This window comes from Palaemon carinicauda, chromosome 33, assembly GCF_036898095.1.
Source record: "Palaemon carinicauda isolate YSFRI2023 chromosome 33, ASM3689809v2, whole genome shotgun sequence".
Lineage (NCBI taxonomy): Eukaryota > Metazoa > Arthropoda > Malacostraca > Decapoda > Palaemonidae > Palaemon > Palaemon carinicauda.
Window position 1 is genome coordinate 62218809 of NC_090757.1, and position 21838 is coordinate 62240646.

General features: G+C 42.5%; 1 protein-coding gene across 1 annotated transcript in view; it reads right to left on the reverse strand.

Moving 5' to 3' along the window:
• LOC137625964 (uncharacterized) overlaps positions 1-21838 on the reverse strand; it is a 365639-nt gene that overhangs the window by 147594 nt on the left and 196207 nt on the right. The window contains exons 7-8 of the mRNA XM_068357031.1: positions 17856-17946; positions 549-883 (exon numbers count right to left, since the gene is read on the reverse strand). Of these exons, the coding sequence (XP_068213132.1) occupies positions 549-883; positions 17856-17946 (426 nt within the window). The remainder of the gene's footprint in view (positions 1-548; positions 884-17855; positions 17947-21838) is intronic.

Genomic DNA, 21838 nt, shown 5'->3' on the forward strand with positions numbered 1-21838 from the left:
TTTGCGCCAGGAGTTAGAATTCTGGAAACCTGTGGTTAATTCTCTGGGAGTTTCACTGTAGCCAAATATCCCTTAGAAAGCTACCTAAAGGAACCTTTCATCAGGACGACATGGCTGAGCCCAAAAAAGGCGTTGTTACCAAATAACCCCGTCGTTAATGGGGGGGGTATATGTATACACTAATCAAATACAACATACAAAAGGATGTTACGGCAGAAGTAAATTATATCTTGAACCCAAGCCATTCCTAATTCAAATTTCTAATTTATATATAGCCATGATTAAATAAAGAAAGACCTAGACCGACGATTTCATTAGAGATCTAACCGAGAAGAAAATTTTATTTATAAAATTATTAAGAATGATGATGAGGATTCCCTAACCACCTCAGCAAACAAGAACATCAAGTACTTTACTACATAAAATCAAATATATGACCTTTACTGAATTATTAGCAAAGCTATAACATGAACCATAAAAAAGGAGGAATTAGACATTTAATTAGTTTATGACTGACTTGAATATAAGAGTTGTAACGCAAGACTTACCACTTGACTTTTTTGTGACATTACTTCAGAGTACTCGTGTTTTTCCTCAACTTCAATTCCACTGAAAGTATCTATATGTTTAACGATGATCTTCTTAATTTCAATCTTCATCTGCTCACGAATTCTTATGAAGTCTTCTGAATCGGGTACATATTCTTCGAAAGATATATTAGTAGCAAGCCTCACATCCCAATCCTTGAAGATCATTGGAAATGCCACTCTGCTTTTGACAGCGTACGCTTGGGCCATTAACGGGAGCGGTGGCTTTTTTCTTTTGCTTTTGGCAGAATGACTTGGATATTGGATGGTATCCCAACCCAATGAATATGTTGTCACTGTAAAAGAAAATTTTTTACTGTGTATTCTCAGCAACTGAAAAGAATAAGCTCAACAGCAAAATATCTGATATGGCTTCTATGGCTGACAGACCACAAAACAAAAGCAAAAAAAAACTTTCAGTGGATGGTGGCTACTGCTGTTTTGTGGCGAGAAATGAAACGCATTTGTTTCTATGGATGGCGGGTTGTTAATAGCTTCCCTCTCCCCTTTTTCATGGCACCATGAAACAGTGGCACCCACTATCCAATAAAGTGTCTGGTGTGTGGGCAGCCTAACACCTCAAGAAACATTGATCCAAAAAGGAAGGGTAATAATGTGAAAAAAACTAATATTATCGCTAGGGAAAATATAAAATATTTATATTTTGATACTTGCATATCTTTTTAATGTATTGTTATATTTTTGGTCCTACCCATTGTCTAACGACATTTTTTTTTTTGCAGCACGCCCTACTCTCTGTAGGGTTTGGAGAGGCAACTAGAAGTTGAGTTGAGACGTGGCACAAGTAAAAGGATAGGGAGGATGCTGCATTATTCCTGCAACTGTTTATATGGCTATTCAGCTTGATAAAAAAAAAAAACACTGGTAATGTAAACATTTCTGTCCTGCTACATGAGTAACTTCCCAAACTTGTAATTGACGTTAGTGTTTTCTGACAGTAACTTACCTAAAGTTTTAGAAAAACATTTTGAGGGGTGTCAAACATTAATAGTTCACAGGAGCTATTGAAATGGCATATCTGGTCGGAGGCCCAAGAAGTGAATTCAGATGTTAGGAGGAGAGTGACTGCGTTCGAGTTTAGTCTGAATTGTTTCAGACTTATTCAAAACCCCTTCCAAGAATGAGAGATTTAGGCTCTACTGTTGTTGAAAAAATTTTCGAGACATTGTTATTGTGGGCCCGCAGAGACCTGCACGGCATCGTATGCGTCCGTACTGTTCTGAATTTGATAAATTTTAAGTGACTTTGCAGCTTAGTGGTGAACTGGATATTGAAGGGACAGTATTGATTCAGGGAAAATTACTGTAGTACAGTACAGTATTTTCACAGGTTCATATTTTCTTATGGGTGGTTGGTTTGAGATGGCTTAGGAAACTTTAGTGTCCAGCATGTGAATAACTTTTTTATTTCTATTCAAAATTTTTTTATCTTGTTACCCTGATGCTGAAGTGTAAAGGAATACTAATTTTGTCTTTAATTATTTTAATTGACAAAACCATGTTAATGTATTCCTAACAGTTTTTTTGTTTCATTTTCAAATAAATATTTTTCTTGTTTTTGTAAAGTCTGAATTTAATTACGGAACCTTTCCTCATGGTGTCCTTTCCTCAGCCACTGTTTTTTAATCTTTCAAATAAGTTATTTATTATAATATTTTCCTCCCACACTGTATTCTGTTGTCCGATTTAAAAAATTATAATGTGCATTTCACCTAATGTTCTGACCCTTACTTGAGCTTAAAACCATCTTACCAAAAGAATATAGAGCTATATACGATATTCTACTGATTTCCCAGAAATGAATAGTGGTCAAGCTACCTGTTAATTCAGCACGTTAAATGAAAGGGAAGATAAAAAGCAAGATTCTAGCTGGGTCCTCTTGCCCAGTATAAAAAAAAGGGGTGGTGCCCAAAGCTCCGTTCTTTTGACCTGTTACTTAGGTTTTTGGGTGTTCCACCGTTGTATATTTGTTGTGTAGTGAATGTCGGGTTGTGGTCGGCATTCGGACACTAGGCAGTTTGGGTGCTACTTTTGGCCACAGTCCGTAAACCACTACAATAACAATATGTATTTATGCCCTAAAACAATGCCTATGGCAATAAGGACTGAAGCTTTCCTCATTTGTAATCCAAATAAAATAAAGTATATAGCAGGATAAAGTATGCAAAGAACTGGACTTGAGTTACACACCCTATTGAAGTATCACATTTGGTTGAAAATTACAATAAAAGCAAGATTAGCCACATTCTATTTAGGTCTTACCTTTGGGTTGTTTTATGTTTGACATAATGTATAATATTTTCTGAGCACTTTCTATCTTGTCACGTTTAGAATGATGTTACCTGATACTGGGATAACTATGGCTGACAAGATTTCAACTACTGTGTGTGGAATCATTTTGCTAGTAACTCTCTTGTTAATCATACTTTTTTAAGCTGGGACTCCAGTAACTTTGACAAATTCCAAAATAAAGCCACAAAATTAGAAACACAATCAGATTTTGAAAGGGGGACAAAGCTTCCAAAATGCATAACATGTTATTGCCCAGTGGCCCCTAACTACAAATCCCACCCTCCTTCAATTTCTTGATGATAGTTTCAACCTAGCATTTTCTTTCATCTAAACTGTATTTCTTTACTTCAGTACCTGGTTACTGGGTAATAAAGTTTTCTTACTGCCAATCACTAATATGTCACAGAATAGCGATATAGCCAATATATTAAGAGAATTTGACAGGCCTAAACAAACAGTGATAATCAAAGCATATTTGGAAAGAAGCAATATTCTATTATCTGTTTCTCAAATGAACTGAAAATCTTGATCCATATTTTTTCAGGTGGAGTTAATCAAATGCACCAAGATTATTTTTTCTTAACTAATTTCTTTTCCCTTTGCCTTTTCATAAACTTATAAGGCTTCAATGTAATGTATAGGTTTTTATTATGTCAAGCTATCTGGCTCTTAAGTAAGGGCAGGGAAATTATCTGTCTCTGGTTATAAACAAACCATTTGTATCACTTGTTACTGAATGAAGATTAAAACATAATCCTCTCTTATGAGCGCCAATTTGGCTTTATACCCCGACATTGGGCAATGCTCCTTGCGTATTTGGGATAGGCAATCCATTGTCATTGCATCTAGACTTAAGAGCAGAACTAGATATTAGACTGACTTATCCAAACAAGTTAGTTTTTTGTTTTTGCATTTTATAAATGGAGAAGACTGGTGTCCATCATCACCCTTCTTCATATTCCAAGATTAACCAAAATCAGTTCAAAGGATTTAGAGCAATTCCACATGGGCAAGTAAAAGAAGTCAAGCTTGATAGTTTCCCTCAGCTGGTCCCAACCAACACAAAGAACCACAATTCTTATCTTAGGGAAGAGATGGTATAGATGAGAACTAGATAAGATAGAAATTAATGAATAAAGAACACCACTGCACACAGAAAACTCTCCGGTTACCCAACCCACACAAAAATATTAATGATGACGATAATAAGAAATATTTACTTAATTTGTGTAACACCACATACCTAGACAGAACTGTCACTATATTTTTCTTAAATGCAAGTCAACTAGGATGAATAATGTAATTTTAGGTTTAAGGTTGAAGGAACCAGGAGAAACTGAAGCAGGAGGAGAATTGTAAGGTTTGAAAAGATGTTTGGAATTTATAAAATATAACCCGGCACTGGGACCACAGAGGCTTTTTAACATAGAGGTTATTTTATAAGATATTGGACAACAAGAGGGAGAGACGAGAAGCTGCAGCACATATTATTATAGAAGACTCAGTGGTGACTTCAGCTTCCAGAGAGATGCTGTTACGACTATTTTGTAATACTTACGAGTGTATCTTGGGAGGTGGTGTAGTAGTATACATTTTATTTACCTCCCATTTGCCTGTTCCTATATATTTATCTTCTTTTGCTGATCTGATGATGATGGCCTAAGCAACATTTCCCTGTTGTTGAAAGACCAGACTAAGGAACCTATTTGTCTGTGCACTGGTATTTTGGGAGACTTTGAATGCTCTTCCTTGGAAAACTGCAGAATATGGAATGAAAAGGTGTGTCTGATGTGAGCAATTCTGACAAAGCAGGCTTGTAAATATTATCAGAACATGATGTTTAATAAAGTAAAATATGTGGAAAATTAAATGAATTCTTTCCTCCTCTTAAATGGTTGAAAATAAATGTTAAGTGCAGAAAAGTCTGCTGTTAGTTGCAAGTGCATATGTAAAGGATATAGTGAGACTGTTTTGTGACTGATTTACATATATCGTGTGTCATACTTGCCAGTGTAATAAGGATTCCTACACTGAAAAAAAAACAGTATTGTGGTGTAATGGTATATTCGTGTTTGAATGTAAGGCGTCTAATTTTGTATATAGTAGTGGGAAATTTAATACTTAAATTTATTAAAAACAAGGATTGGGGACATTAATTAGATCAAACAATAATTTGTTTTTTCAATGGAATTTTACCTGTGATATAAGTAAAAGGCGTTGATGGATTATGTGTTGAAAACTAAAAGAATGTTTGGAAGATTGAAAGAAGTGCACGTGTTTAGGGGTAAGGCTAACGGTATGTCTGATCATTTTTTGGTAGAAGGAAAATTAGTTGTAGCAAAAGAGTGGGGGAATAGAGTAGGTGGATGTAAAAGGGAGCTAGTGAAGGTTGAAGAGCTAATAAAACCGGGGGTAAACAGTATTTATCAAGAAAGGTTGAAAATGGCATATGACGCAGTGAAAGTAAGAGAAACTGGCAATTTAGAGGAGGAGTGGAAGTTAGTAAAAGGAAATTTTGTTGGGATTGCAAGTGATGTGTGTGGCAAGAAGTTTGTTGGAGGCAGTATGAGGAAGGGCAGTGAATGATGGAATGAAGGAGTGAAGGTAAAAGTGGAAAAGAAAACGAGGGCTTTTGAAGAATGGCTGCAGAGTAATAGTGTACAGAAGTATGAAAGATATAGAGAGAAAAATATGGAAGTAAAGCGCAAGGTAAGTGAGGCAAAAAGGGCAGCTGACCTGAGGTGGGGTCAGGGATTGGGTCATTCATATGAAGAGAATAAGAAGTTTTGGAAAGAAGTGAAGAGAGTAAGGAAGGCTGGTTCAAGAATTGAAGAGACAGTGAAAGATGGAATTGGAAGGTTATTAATAGGAGAGGAGGCAAGGAAAAGGTGGGCGGAATATTTTGAAAGTTTACTGAATGTTGAGGATAATAGGGAGGCAGATATAATTCCTGTTGCAGGTGTTGAGGTGCCGGTGATGGGAGATGAGAATGAGACAGAGATTACAAGAGAGATAGTAAGGAGAGCACTAGATGAAACGAGAGTAGGAAAAGCATCTGGTATGGATGGTGTGAGAGCTGAGATGTTGAAGGAAGGGGTGTGACTGTACTTGAATGGTTGGTGAGATTGTTTAATATGTGTTTTGTGTTGTCAATGGTACCAGTAGATTGGGTTTGTGTGTGTATTGTACCACTATATAAGGGAGATGTGCATGAGTGTTGTAATTCAAGGGGTATTAGTTTGTTGAGTGTAGTTGGAAAAGTGTATGGTAGAGTACTGAATAATAGGATTAAGGATAAAACAGAGAATGCAATCTTAGAAATACAGGGTGGTTTTAGAAGAGGTAGAGGTTGTACGAATCAGATTTTTACAGTTAGGCAGATATGCGACAAATATTTAGCAAAAGGTAAGGAGGTGTATGTTGCGTTTATGGATCTGGAGAAAGCGTATGATAGAGTTGATAGGGAAGCAATGTGGAATGTGATGAGGTTATATGGAGTTGGTGGAAGGTTGTTGCAAGCAGTGGAAAGTTTCTACAAAGGTAGTAAAGCATGTGTTAGGATAGGAAATGAAGTGAGCGATTGGTTTCCGGTGAGAGTGGGGCTGAGACAGGGATGTGTGATGTTGCCGTGGTTGTTTAACTTGTATGTTGATGGAGTGGTAAGAGAGGTGAATGCTCGAGTGGTGGGACGAGGATTGAAACTGGTAGATGAGTATGACCTTGAATGGGAGGTAAATTAGTTGTTCTTTGCGGATGATACTGTACTGGTTGCGGACGCAGAAGAGAAGCTTGGACGATTAGTGACAGAATTTGGAAGGGTGTATGAGAGAAGGAAGTTGAGAGTTAATGTGGGTAAGAGTACCGCTATGAGATGTACGAGAAGGGAAGGTGGTGCAAGGTTGAATGTCATGTTGAATGGAGAGTTACTTAAGGAGGTGGATCAGTTTAGGTACTTGGGGTCTGTTGTTGCAGCAAATGGTGGAGTGGAAGAAGATGTACGTCAGAGAGTGAATGAAGGATGCAAAGTGTTGGGGGTAGTTAAGGGAGTAGTAAACAATAGAGGGTTGGGCATGAATGTAAAGAGAGTTCTGTATGAGAAAGTGATTGTACCAACTGTGATGTATGGATCGGAGTTGTGGGGAATGAAAGTGATGGAGAGACAGAAATTGAATGTGTTTGAGATGAAGTGTCTAAGGAGTATGGCTGGTGTATCTCGAGTAGATAGGGTTAGGAACGAAGTAGTGAGGGTGAGAACGGGTGTAATAAATGAGTTAGCAGCTAGAGTGGATATGAATGTGTTGAGGTGGTTTGGCCATGTTGAGAGAATGGAAAATGGCTGTCTACTAAAGGTGGTGATCAATGCAAGAGTTGATGGGAGAAGTACAAGAGGAAGGCCAAGGTTTGGGTGGGTGGATGGAGTGAAGGAAGCTCTGGCTGATAGGAGGATAGATGTGAGGAAGGCAAGAGAGTGTGCTAGAAATGGGAATGAATGGCGAGCGATTGTGACGCAATTCCGGTAGGCCCTGCTGCTTCCTCCGGTGCCTTGGTTGACCGCGGAGGTAGCAGCAGTAGGGGATTTAGCGTTATGAAGCTTCATCTGTTGTGGATAACGGGGGAGGGTGGGCTGTGGCACCCTAGCAGTACCAGCCAAACTCGGTTGAGTCCCTTGTCAGGCTGGGAGGAACGTAGAGAGGAGAGGTCCCCTTTTTGTTTCATTTGTTTGATGTCGACTACCCCCCAAAATTAGGGGAAATGCCTTGGTATATGTATGTATGTATGTATAAGTAAAATTTTGATGGTGTAGTACAGTATCAGCTGTATAAGAAATAAACAATGTTAGGTTTAAGAAGTATTACTGAAGGTAAAACTGTAGAATATAAGTGAATGTATGCGATTGTTTGTGTGCGTAAAAATTAAATACAAATACAATATACGTAGAAGTGTGTCTGATTTTGATCCATAATACCCAAACCCAATAACTGACGGCACTACCACCCTACCGGGACTCCTAAATTTGGAAGGAGTGTCATGGAACTTGACAACCTGAAGATTAAAAACTTGTACCACTTGAACACTAAATGCTGAGTTGCATCTTGGTCATTTAATAAAACAGTTCTTGTTCTACGATACTATATTAATCTGCTCGAGAACATCATAATTACTTCTTGATTACTGAAGTAGAAAGTTCAGCCTGATAAACATCACGTAAGAACAGTAGCTTGAAAATGAATATCTTAATTAGGTGAAAGGGTTTGTGTATCGCCATGATCAGCAAAACTGTATTAGCCAGGGTCACCCATACTAAGTTAATTTGCAGTGGGTGATCAGACCAAAGTCTCCCACCATCACCAATCCTTAATGGTCAGCGTGGTGATGGCTACATTTGTTGATGTTGAAATAATACAACATAATTCTATTTTGCACTATATATATCTACAAGTTTTCTGTCATAAAAACTCATAACTAAACAAAAAACTTGACAGTGTGCCACAGCCACATACATAAAGATCGTCTGCTTTTGCTGAAATCTTCATTGCAAAATTATGTTTTCATCTATGAAAGGAAAGAAACTAAAACTTTTTAGCTGAATTAAATCTACTTACTATTCTAGAACCATAACTAAAATTCATCCAGGTCCTTCCTCTGTATGAATTTTTCAGATATTCTACTAAAGTCTTTGAAATCTAAACACTTAGAATACTATTAAAAATTTATTTTTTGGGCTCAGGCCATGTCATCCTGATGGAAGGTTCCTTTCAGTAGCTTCCTAGGGTATATTTGACTATAGTGATATTCCCAGAGAATTTACCTTAAGGTCTCCAGAATTCTAACTCCTGGCGCGAATATCCCTAACTTTACCTTTTAGGGATATCGCATAATATCAGAGGACGTATTCTTGACACGCCACATAGCTATCTCCACCTTGAATAGCATTTACGCTTCGAGGGGGAAAAGTCGCAAAAAACGAAGGGGAGCCGTTAATAAGGTACCGCTCCTCCGTTACTGTTTTGGGTATCTAGATGACGTCATCATCGCCGCCATCTTCATTCCTTTACTCGTAGCGCTATTGCTCGGTGATTTTCCTGGTGCTCTCTCGCTATTTTGGAATTTTGGGATTTATCATGCAATCTCCAGCCTCTTCTGCCTCTGGAAAGTTGAGTATTTAATCTTTACATCATATAAATGTATGCTCTTGCCTTTTATAAAATGAATTAAGGTTAAATTAATGTATGCAAGAGCTGTTGCCTCACCCGGAGGCATCATGGGCACCGTCGTTCGTAATGCATGAGTCATTTAGTTACCCAGAACGACTTTCCCGGCATAAGAGCATTAAATAATGTTAGCTATTTAGCCTTCATTGCTAGGAATTCTTTATATTATGCCGATAGTATTCAATTAGTTTCGCCGATTTAAGTAAACCGAACCTTGTTTACACTAGGCTTCCTAGCCTAGGCGTTTCAGTTTTAGTACTTTCATGCATGATATAATAAGACTTTCCTAGTGCTACAAATTTAATGAAGCTTTAGGCAAAATTTATACATGTAAGATATGTTGATTGCATAATATCTTCCCCTTCCAAGATAGTATACGAGAGAGTTTCAGTGAGTTAGGTAAACGATTCTCACTGCTACTAGGCTACTAGCCTAGTGGCTTTAGTATGCTTTCATACATGTTCCCCGGTTACCCTTTTGTATCATTTTATTAATTCAGGCAGAGATAGATATCTCCTAGAATTACTATAGGGCGATACTTGTCTCCAGTGGAGATTTAAGGGTAATCCCTCCTCCCTCTGAGTTTAGCCTAGGCTATAACCCTAGTCAGTCGTGCCTCGAGTTGTAATTCAGGCAGGACTAGGCTAGGGTTTTCTGTCCCTTCCCTATAACCGCAAATGCACGTTTTTGGGTTTTGGTCAGAACCTCAGAGTATTAGTCTGGTGCCGGTAGCTGGCTGGCAGGGGGAATAGCATTCCCCTGCTGGACTAAGCTGCCAGCATAGGAGGCTAGACCTCCCTAGACTGCACCTGAAGGCATTATAGGATATTGATACCTTCTCCCTGTGGTCTAGTTGACCAGTCCTGTGCCGGCGGACCCTAGGCTGAGGAATAGACATTCTTCTGCCGCCTAGGTGACACCAGCACTGGAACTCTATTCCTCTCTTGTTTAGGGGTAGCGGCGAGAGCACTGCCGGACCCTTTACTGTATTAGCCGACCCTAGGCTGGAGAATAGAATTCTCCTGCCGCCTGGGATGGCTTCAATACTGGAACAGAATTTCTCTATGGTGTGGTAGGGCCGGCAACTCTGCCGGCTCCTTCCATACCCCCATAGAACCCTAACCCCTCCCCACTCTGTCCTTTAGTGATGGCCTAGCCATCACAATCCTTTGGCCGTCGTCCTACAATCGCGCCGAATGCCGGCAGGTTGTGGGGCCGGCTAGGACTTCTGTTGGCAGCGACATAGTCACTCAGCTCTTCCTTATGGATGCAATGCTCCGGGATAGCTGGGCCAGCAGAAGATCCCTTTTTGCTGTAGAGTGTTCTTCAGTCCTCTCTTGGACTGCCATTTGCAAACCTGTGGCCATCAGAGACCGGCAATAGCTGTGGATGGATGGAAGCCTCAATATACATTCTCCCCTTCAATTTGAACCCTCATTCTGGAAGAAGGTAGTAAGGCAAAGCTCTTACACTATCCTTCACTCCATGCTTTCTCTCACTCTATTGGCTAGTGCCGCCGGGTTCTACCCTAACGGCAGCTGCCGGCCACTACCCTAACCAGCAATGTGCGGGTTAGACTTGTGTGCCGGCAGCCCAAGAGTCGCCGGCACAACTGAATTGGCAGGCAAAGAGCTGGCCGAATTCAGACCGCATACACTAACTGGCAGGTCACCGGCTGGCCTAGTAGGCCGACAGCCGTCGGGCTGCAGGCGGCCGGGGTCTGCTGACCGCCGTCTATATAACCAGATCGCCAGCTGGCCTAGTGGGCCGATGCGGGCGGACTTCCGGCGGCCGGTGGGCTGCCAGCCACTACCACAGCCGGCAATACGCCGAATGAACTGTACCCTGGTGCTAGTCTTGCCATCAACATGCCAGCTAGAACTACAGTATATGACTATATAGTAGCCAGTATAATTGCATATAGATCATACTGCAAACAGAAAACTACAGTATATATTATACGGTAGCCTACATTTTACAACATACTCTGTGTAGCCATGCGCAGCCTATTGTTGAGACCATACAATATGAAGAAAGGAAGTTCTTTCTATAGACTGATAAATGTTCAGTGATAATGATCCTCAATCTTAAAACTTCTGGGAGTCAGAATTAAGTTACACTTCCAATGGGCTTTCTAAAACAGAATGTCCTTTGGTTTTAATTTTGAGGGAGGTCACAGCAATTGGCTGGGCAGAAAACACACATATGTGTCTTTCCTATTTCATTTCTAGCTTATCTATCCTAAGCTATATGCAAAACAAAAAATATTAATTATAATATTAGTATAGTTTGTCCAGTGAGACGATCCACCGTATACTCATTTTATTTTCCTCTCTTTACAGGAGGACCCCCCTAAGTGCCACAGCGTCTTCTGCAACGTGAGGAGCAACAGCTTCTGCGGCCATGAGGTGTGCAGGGCGCACGCACTCTGTTCTATCACCAAGGGACCTCTGAAGTATTTGGACCCCCAGGTATGTAATGTTTGCAAAGCCTTGGGTACTGAAGCTTTTCATGACCCCGGGTCAGCGGAGTCAAGGGATGCAGCAAGAGAAAAGCTGCGTAGATGGGTCCGTGGCTTCCAAAAGAACACCACGGGGCCTTAACTTCCGAATGAAAGGATGCGGGCCTATCTTTTCCCTAAAGCATCTACGGATGCTGTAATACCACAGCCTCACCCCGAGATCCCTTGCGTCCAGTTATCCATGGAGTCGGATGTCTCGGACACAATGAAGGACATCAAGCTAGACGACAGGGTGTCAGAGGTGTCAGAAGACACTGAAAAGGACCTTCTTGCAAGAGGTCAAGAAGAGGAGTCTACTTTGGCTCCTGATACCGAGGAGTCGTCGAGTCGGCTTCTGTTTCGTCGGTTCTTGCCCCACAACCAGTACTCTCGGCATCTTCTGCTCCTCCACCAGATGACATAAGGAAGACTCTGTCTTCCATCATGTCAATGATGGAGAAGATGCAGAAACAGAATGCAGAAAAGGAAGCTGCGTTGAGGTTGGAAATACGCCAACTTGCAGCACCCCGTGGGTCTCACAGGAGACTCAACGTGAAGGAACTTCCTTCATGTTCTGATGTGAACCCGTGGAGGCATACGGAGTACATGCCCCTGACAAACGGGAAGATTTATATTTCCGAAAAGCTGAGATCAGTCCCCATCGAGGATGTGGAGTTTTGGCCCAGCTTTGAGTCTTATCCAGCTGCTTCGCCGTCTGAAGACGGAACCAGCGTCGAAGGAAGAGACAGAGCCAAAAGAGGTCATAGTTTTTTACCATTCCAAAGCTCAGGCTTTGTTGGCTAGTACCCTGAAGGAGAGGGGCTTCACTAATTCCAAGGTGCCAGCCCTGAATAAGAAACACCCTTTCTTTCTTGCTGCAACTACTCGGGCCTTCCCCTTCATGGAAAATGGGTACTAGGCCATATTAAAGGAAATAGAAGCTGGGAAACCTTGCCCTACACTCGAGGAGTGTAAACCCTTATCCTTAGCTTTGCCTATGGACCAGAAGGACCGGAAGGAAGTACATCTTACCTTCTCAGTCGGGAAGTTGGAGGCAGATATTGCCGGACGCCAGTTCGGCGAGAACCTCCCCAAGTTGTCGGAGTTTCTCTTGCGCAGGGAGCAAGAGACTAAAGAAAGGCTTGCAGCTTCTATGTCCCTCCAGACTACCTTGGAGACAATGACAACCGACCCTAAGAACCCGGATATGTTTATGGTTGTGGCCAAAACACATTTGACTACTGTAACGAAGGACCTAAATGGCTTCGTTAAAGCCAGAAGGGCTTGTAGGGAGTTCGTGTTCGCCTCGGCTGCTGTGAGACACGAACCCAGGAAGCTAATATCTTCCTGAGTGTAGTGGTCAAGGAAGTAGTCGACAAGGCCGCCACGGAGAATAGGAACCTTCTCCAGAAGTGGGGCTTGTCACTAAAAAGGAAGTCTTCCCCGGATGAGGGTCCCCAACCAAAAAGGAAGACAAAGATGCCAAGGTTGCCCTCTCGCCCCGCAAGAAAACAGCAAAAGCAACGACGACTTCCCATGACCGCGGTGATCCAGATGGTGGCACAACCTCAACCCACCTACCAGTTGGTACCCCCAGCAGGTGGTGACAGTCACCAGCCCTTACTCCAGCCTTTGAGAGACAGTCCACTACCTTTCGAGCGAAAGGTAGAGAAACATTTAGAGGTTCCTCTAGACACCCCTCAAGAGGAAAAGGAAATAGGGGAGGACGTGGTCAAGGAGGAAAGTCCTCCGGTCAACAGCAGAAATGAGATGCTTCAAGTAGGAGGAAGACTACACTCATTTCGGATCACTGGACCTTCGATCCCTGGGACCACAGCCTGATCAAGAACAGACTAGGATGGAGCTGGAACACAGCTCCACCATCATTCCCTCAATTCTTCCAACACTCCACCCCCGTTCTGGAAGAATACATCCGAGAACTCTTGAGCAAAAAAGTAATAAAGAGGGCAAAGTCCATCAAATTTCAAGGAAGGCTGTTTTGTGTTCCCAAGAAGGACTCAGACAAACTCAGAGTCATTCTGGACTTGTCGCCACTCAACAAGTTCATAGTACAGTAAACTAAAAGTTCAGGATGTTAACCCTTCAACACAAAAGGATCCTGTTGCCCTAGATGGCATACACAGTCTCCAAAGACATGGCAGATGCCTATTGGCATATTCCAATCAATCGTCAACTTTCCTCCTACCTAGGATTCAGGCTACAGAAGAAGAAATACGTCTTTAGAGCCATGCCCTTCAGGCTAAACATAGCCCCAAGGATCTTCACGAAGCTTGCAAATGCAATCGTTCATCAACTACGCCTAAAAGGTGTCCAGGTACTAGCCTACCTGGACGATTGGCTGGTGTGGGCAGCATCCGAGACGGAATGCATGCAAGCCTCCAAGAAAGTGATCCAGTTCCTGGAACATCTGGGATTCAAGATCAACAGCAAAAAGTTTCGACTATCTCCAGCTCAGAAGTTTCAATGGCTTGGAATACATTGGAACTTACAGTCACACCGTCTCTCCATTCCGTCAAAGAAGAGGAGAGAGATAGCGGGATCTGTCAAGAGACTTCTGAAATCCAGTCGGATATCAAGACGCCAACAGGAGAGAGTGCTGGGCTCCCTTCAGTTTGCATCATTGACAGACCCAGTGCTAAGAGCACAATCAAAGGATGCAACATGAGTCTGGAGAAGATACGCATCAAACGCTCGAAGAGATCTAAGAAGACCAATACCGACTCGACTACGATCACTTCTCAAGCCGTGGTCGGAGGCCAAGTACCTGTAGAAATCTGTACCCTTACAACCACCTCCACCTTCAGTCATCATCCACACAGACGCATCAAAGGAAGGATGGGGAGGTCACTCTCACCAACGGAAAGTCCAAGGACTTGGTCCTCTCTATTCAAGACCTTCCACATCAATATTCTGGAAGCCATGGCAGTCTTCCTTACACTGAAAAAATTGGCTCCTCGCTGCTTGACCCACATAAAACTGGTCCTGGACAGCGAGGTAATAATGAGATGTCTGAATCGTCAAGGTTCGAGATCGCCCCAAATCAACCAAGTGATGTTGGCCATCTTCCGGTTGGCAGAAAAGAAGAGATGGCACATATCAGCAATTCACCTCCAAGGGTTCCGCAATGTGACGGCGGATGCTCTATCCAGGTTCACACCGATAGAGTCAGAGTGGTCCCTAGACGCAGGATCATTCTCTTTCATCGTACGTCAAGTCCCAGAACTGCAGATCGAGCTCTTCGCGACGAGCGACAACAAGAAACTACCTCGATACGTGGCCCCATACGAGAACCCTCTAGCGGAAGCAGTGGACACCATGTCCCTCGATTGGAACAGATGGACCAGGATTTACCTGTTCCCTCCATCCAACCTTCTGTTGAAAGTCCTCAACAAGCTGAGATCCTTTCAGGGAACGGCAGCCATAGTGGCTCACAAGTGGCCAATGAGCGTCTGGTTCCCTCTAATATTGGAATTGCGGCTGAGGCTGGTCCCGTTGCCGGACCAAGTTTTGACTCAACAAGTACAGAAGTCGACTGTCTTCGCTTCATCACAGAATACTCGAAACCTTCATCTCATGATTTTCTCTCCTTAGCAGTTAAAAAAAGGTTTGGGATTTCGAGAGACAGTATAGACTTTTTAGAAGAATACAAGTCTAAATCTACCAGAAGACAATATGAGTCGTCTTGGAAGAAATGGGTTGCGTTTGTCAAGGCAAAGAAACCAAAGGAGATCTCAACAGATTTCTATTTATCCTTCTTTATTCATCTTCATGAACAAGGTTTAGCAGCCAATACGATAACGTGTAAATCTGCCTTGGCTAGACCTTTACTGTACGCCTTCCAAGTAGACTTCTCTAATGAAATCTTTAACAAGATTCCTAAGGCTTGTGCTAGACTTACGCCTACAGCACCTTCGAGGCCCATCTCGTGGTCCTTGGTCAAAGTTCTTCACTTTGCATCAACAATGGACAATGAGAACTGCTCTCTGAAAGATTTGACCCCAAAAGTTATATTCTTAATTGCTCTAGCCTCGGGCGCCAGAGTGAATGAAATAGTGGCCTTTTCTAGGGATGAGGGCCATATTCAGTTCACGCAAGGGGGAGACTGAATCTTTTTCCTGACCCAACGTTTCTCGCTAAAAACGAGCGACCTACCAAAAGGTGGGGTCCCTGGAGAATCTGCCCTCTGAAGGAAGATGTCTCGCTGTGTCCAGTAGAGTGCCTAAAGGTCTATCTTCATAGAACTTCAGACTTTAGGGGAGGACAGCTCTTTAAAGGAGAAACATCAAGCTCAAATTTGTCTCTAAAACAACTAAGGGCAAAGATCACTTACTTCATTCACAGAACGGATCCAGACAGTACACCCGCAGGACACGATCCGAGAAAAATTGCTTCGTCTCTGAATATTTTCCAGTACATGGATTTTGAACGTCTCGCTCGTATACTGGATGGAAGTCATCCAGAGTGTTTTTCAAACACTACGCGAAGCAAGTGCAAGAGATTGAGAGATTTGTGGTGGCGGCAGGTAGTGTTCTAAAACCTGTCGCTTAATGCTGCGAGGAACAGTGAATTAATTGGGACTGTTATGTGCAGGGTGTGCGTGTTGACACCTTACGGCACAACACGTAAAGTGAAGTGTCACCAAGGTGACACTATGGACTGTTCCAGATACTAAAGGTGAAAAAATGCATAAAGAATTATCACGTGTACCATGTGTTTTTTTCACGTGTGAAAAGACAGCCAACTACAGAAATGTATATTAGAAAATTTATGAAATTTTCAGTCTGATGGCATTATAATCGTTTCCTTTTCAGATGAAACAAGTATTTCTGAAATTGCCTGTATAATTTATTCTTACTATGATTCACAAACATTTTGTATGTTACTATATAATGCATGTTGAATTTAGGAGAAAAAAAAAAAAAAAAAATTCTTATTGAGTACTTATTGGTATTTGCGTCTCATTTCGCCCCAAATCCAAATAAATAAAGATGTGTACGAGCATTATTTATGATTCCCCTTTTTATCTGCATATAAGTAAGAGAACAACTGTATAACTTGTTCCTATATTTACTGTGTGTACATACCTGGTTTCTACACATGCAAACCTGTCTGTCTTTGCATACGACTAACCTTGTATGCTTTGGATGTGATACTGGGCTATACAAACATTTGTTTCTACACGGATATAAATCTGTCTGTCCTTGCATACAGCTAGACCTGCATGTCCGGGGAGGTGACAATGGCTTATACAAACATTTGTTCGTATTGAGTATACAAACTCTGATTGATGGGGTATACAATGAGACCGGTATACCCGTTTTGTTGCTAGGTTTGTTCATATGAAATATGCAAACCTCGAGGCTTTTTCCTGAGTCTGGTATGACTCTTCCCTGTAGGGGGCAGGAAGCACTAACATAGTTCATGATTAGAAGAAATGACGTATAACGGTAACGTCATATGTCTTTATGTCTGAGTGACCAAAAAAATATTGTCTTGAGGTTAAGGCACAATAAGAAATCCACAGATACATTAATGCTCTGGTAAACTTTCATCAGGACGACATGGCCTGAGGCAAAAAAACCGATTTTGAGCGAAGCGAAAAATCTATTTTTGGGTGAGATAGCCATGTTGTCCTAATGGACCCCCCCCCCCTCCTTTTTATGAAAAGGGCTTGACAGGACCCCTCCCGAAAAGTACTGTATCTGTGGCACCTCGTTTAACTCTACAAGGAATAAAGATGGCGCCGATGATGACGTCATCTAGATACTCTAAACAGTAACGGAGGAGCGGTACCTTACTAACGGCTCCCCTTCGTTTTTTGCCACGCTATTTGGGGTGAAGATAGCTATGTGGCGTGTCAAGAAAACGTCCTCTGATATTATGCGATATCCCTAAAAGGTAAAGTTAGGGATATTTGCGCCAGAAGTTAGAATTCTGGAGACCTTACGGTAAATTCTCTGGGAATATCACTGTAGTCAAATATACCCTAGGAAGCTAGTAAAAGGAACCTTCCATCAGGAGGACATGGCTATCTTACCCAAAAATAGATTTTGAGCGTCCGTTCTCTATGCAGTTCCTGACAAATGGACAGAATAAATAAAAGGAGAGTTAACTTACTTCAATGAAAACTCAAAAGTGCCCGAAGCATTCCTTGCCAAACGTTACCATCTTTACATATGATGTCAAAAAACATGAAATTTTCAAGAAATTTTAATTTACAAACCTAGAGTTGGTTTTGGAATTACGCTCGGTCTTTTCCGCTTGTCAACTGGAAATTTTTTTTCTGGCCTTCGATGCACTATTTCTAGGGTAGCCTACGAACAAAGAAAAAAATAACAGCATTACAATTGCAGTATTTAAAACTTTGTTATTAAAATAAAACTAAAATTAATTAAGAAATAATCAATTATATCTTTCACTCCAATTAGGAACTGGGGTTGCCATTGACTTTCCTGTTAGGCTAAAATATGTTATTTTCATTAGTAAAATAAATTTTTGAATATACTTACCCGATGATCATATAGCTGTCAGCTCTGCTGCCCGACAGAAAAACCTACGGGCGGAATACGCCAGCGATCGCTATACAGGTGGGGGTGTACATCAACAGCGCCATCTGTCAAGTAGGTACTCAAGTACTCGATGTCAACACAGAACCAATTTTCTCCTCTGTCCACTGGGTCTCTATTGGGGAGGAAGGGTGGGTCCTTTAATTTATGATCATCGGGTAAGTATATTCAAAAATTTATTTTACTAATGAAAATAACATTTTTCAATATTAAACTTACCCGATGATCATATAGCTGATTCACACCCAGGAGGGTGGGTAGAGACCAGCATTACATGTTGACATTATTATGAGCTAAGTATTCCGTATTTCATTTTAGCAGTTATTCAAAATAACAAACATAAAATAAATAAGTACCTGGTAAGGAAGTCGACTTGAACAATTACTCTGCCTTTTTAAGTACGTCTTCCTTACTGAGCCTCGCGATCCTCATAGGATGCTGAGCGACTCCTAGGAGCTGAAGTATGAAGGGTTGCAACCCATACTAAAGGTCCTCATCAAAACCTCTAATCTAGGCGCTTCTCAAGAAATGACTTTGACCACCCGCCAAATCAAGTAGGATGCGAAAAGCTTCTTAGCCTTCCGGACAACCCAAAAACAATAATAAAACATTTCAAGAGAAAGATTAAAAAGGTTATGGAATTAGGGAATTGTAGTGGTGGAGCCCTCACCACTACTGCACTCGTTGCTACGAATGGTCCCAGAGTGTAGCAGTTCTCGTAAAGAGACTGGACATTCTTAAGATAAAAGACGCGAACACTGATTTGCTTTTCCAATAGGTTGCGTCGAATATACTTTGCAGAGATCTATTTTGTTTAAAGGCCACGGAAGTTGCGACAGCTCTAACTTCGTGTGTCCTTACCTTCAGCAAAGCTTGGTCTTCCTCATTCAGATGGGAATGAGCTTCTCGTATTAACAGTCTGATAAAATAGGATAAAGCATTCTCTGACATAGGTAAAGAAGGATTCTTAACCGAACATCATAAAGCTTCAGACGGGCCTCGTAAAGGTTTTTAAATAGAACTTAAGAGCTCTTACAGGACATAATACTCTTTCTAGTTCATTTCCAACCATACGATAAGTTTGGAATATCGAACGATATTGGTCAAGGCCGAGAAGGCAGCTCGTGTTTGGCTAGAAAACCAAGTTGTAGAACATGTAGCCGTTTAGGATGAGAATCCGATGTTCTTGCTGAAGGCATGAATCTCACTGACTCTTTTAGCTGTGGTTAAGCATATCAGAAAAAGAGTCTTAAAGGTGAGATCTTTCAGGGAGGCTGATTGAAGCGGTTCGAACCTGTCTGACATAAGGAATCTTAGTACCACGTCTAAATTCCAACCAGGTGTAACCAAACGACGCTCCTTCGTGGTCTCAAAAGACTTAAGGAGGTCCTGTAGATCTTTATTGTTGGAAAGATCTAAGCCTCTGTGACGGAAGACTGATGCCAACATGCTTCTGTAACCCTTGATAGTGGGATCTGAAAGAGATCGTTCTTTCCTCAGATATAAGAGAAAGTCAGCTATTTGAGTTACAGAGGTACTGGTCGAGGATACGGATACTGACTTGCACCAGTTTCGGAAGATTTCCCACTTCGATTGGTAGATTCTAAGGGTGGATGTTCTCCTTGCTCTAGCAAACGCTCTGGTTGCCTCCTTCGAAAAGCCTCTAGCTCTCGAGAGTCTTTCGATAGTCTGAAGGCAGTCAGACGAAGAGCATGGAGGCCTTGGTGTACCTTCTTTATGCGTGGCTGACGTAGAAGGTCCACCCTTAGGGGAAGTGTTCTGGGAACGTCTACTAGCCACCGAAGTACCTCGGTGAGTCATTCTCTCGCGGGCCAGAGGGAAGCAACTAGCGTCAACCTTGTCCCTTCGTGAGAGGCGAACTTCTGCAGTACCTTGTTGACACTCTTGAACGGAGGGAATGCATATAGATCTAGATGTGACCAATCTAGTAGAAAGGCATCTATATGAACTACTGCTGGGTCCGGGATAGGTGAGCAAACTATTGGGAGCCCCTCGGTCATCGAGGTTGCGAAGAGATCTATGGTTGGCTGGCCCCAGGTGGCCCAAAGTCTCTTGCATACATCCTTGTAGAGGGTCCATTCTGTTGGAATTATTTGTCCCTTCCGACTGAGACAATCTGCTATGACATTCAAGTTGCCTTGGATGAACCTCGTTACTAGTGAAAAGTCTAGACCTGTTGACCAGGTGAGGAGGTCCCTTGCGATCTCGCACCATGTCAGAGAGTAGGTCCCTCCTTGCTTGGAGATGTACGTCAAAGCCGTGTGTTGTCCGAGTTCACCTCCACCACTTTGCCTTGAAGGAGAGACCTGAAGCTTTTCCAGGTCAGACGTACTGTCAGTAGCTTCTTGCAGTTGAAATGCATTGTCCTTTGACTCAAGTACCATAATCCCGAGCATTCCCTACAGTCTAATGTCGCACCCCAGCCTACGTCCGATGCGTCCGAGAAGAGAACGTGGTTGGGAGTCTGAACAGTCAGGGGAAGACCCTTTCTAAGGTTGAAAAAGTCCTTTCACCAAGTCAGACCAGACTTTATCTTTCCGGAAACCGGGATCGAGACCGCTTCTAGCGTCTTGTCCTTTTTCCAGTGAAAAGCTAGATGGTATAGAAGAGGACGGAGGTGTAGTCTTCCTAGTGACACAAATTGAACCACGGATGACAGTGTCCTTACCAGACTCATCCACAGCCTGACAGGGCAGCGTTCCTTCTTCAGCATCTTCTGGATGGATAGCAGGGCTGGGGGTTGATCGTCTTGTTCAGCAACGTCCTCATCAGAGGGTTCCTCATCCGAAACTGATGAGGAAAACAGCAACGGAGTGGGCAACGTCTGACTCGCTGAATCCGGTCGCACTGGTGGATGCGTGACGGAGCCGGACGCAATATCATGGTACTGCTGCACAGTCTGTGAACTGTCAACCATGGAGACGCGAGGAAGTACAGCGTCAACCCGAAACTGTCTAGACTGTCTGGGTTGTGCAGTCAACACCCTACCGGGTTGCTGAGGTTGACGCACTGCGTCACAACAAGTCACCTCTGCTGGTTGTTGAACGTCTTCCTAGTGACACACTGAACGTCAACAACCACCTCCGAGCGTCGCTTAAAGTCAACGTGCGACTGGCAACCCACACTGGGTCGCATCGGTGGAGTAAGATACCTCAGCGTCAACAGGGCGCACAACCAACCGGTAGGAAGGTTGTTGGCCAGAAGGTTCTTCTCCGTATTAAGTCCTCTATCAAGGACACAAGCTTGGACTGCATGTCTTGCAGCAAAGCCCATTAGGGTCTACGGGAGCAGGTGTGGCAACAGACGGGGTTAGCGACTGAAGCGGAGCCATTTACCATCCCTGGAAGCCTTGTTATGTGTGACATAAAAGTACAGCAAAACTTCAAAGGCTCGACAAAAGTTGAGAAGTTGACCTGTAAACAACTGGAGCGTCTCCTGGCTATGCGCCTGGCCGAGTCTACCAGAATTGAGAAGTCTACCTGGGCAGAGGCATGAACTCCCAAGCTGAGAACTTCTCTCGTGTCCTAACAGACTCTCGCTCTATAAGCCAGATAAAAAGAAGGGAAATCAAAAGGCTGTATCCCTAAAACTCCTCCTGGTGCAAGAACCAGTCGCCTAG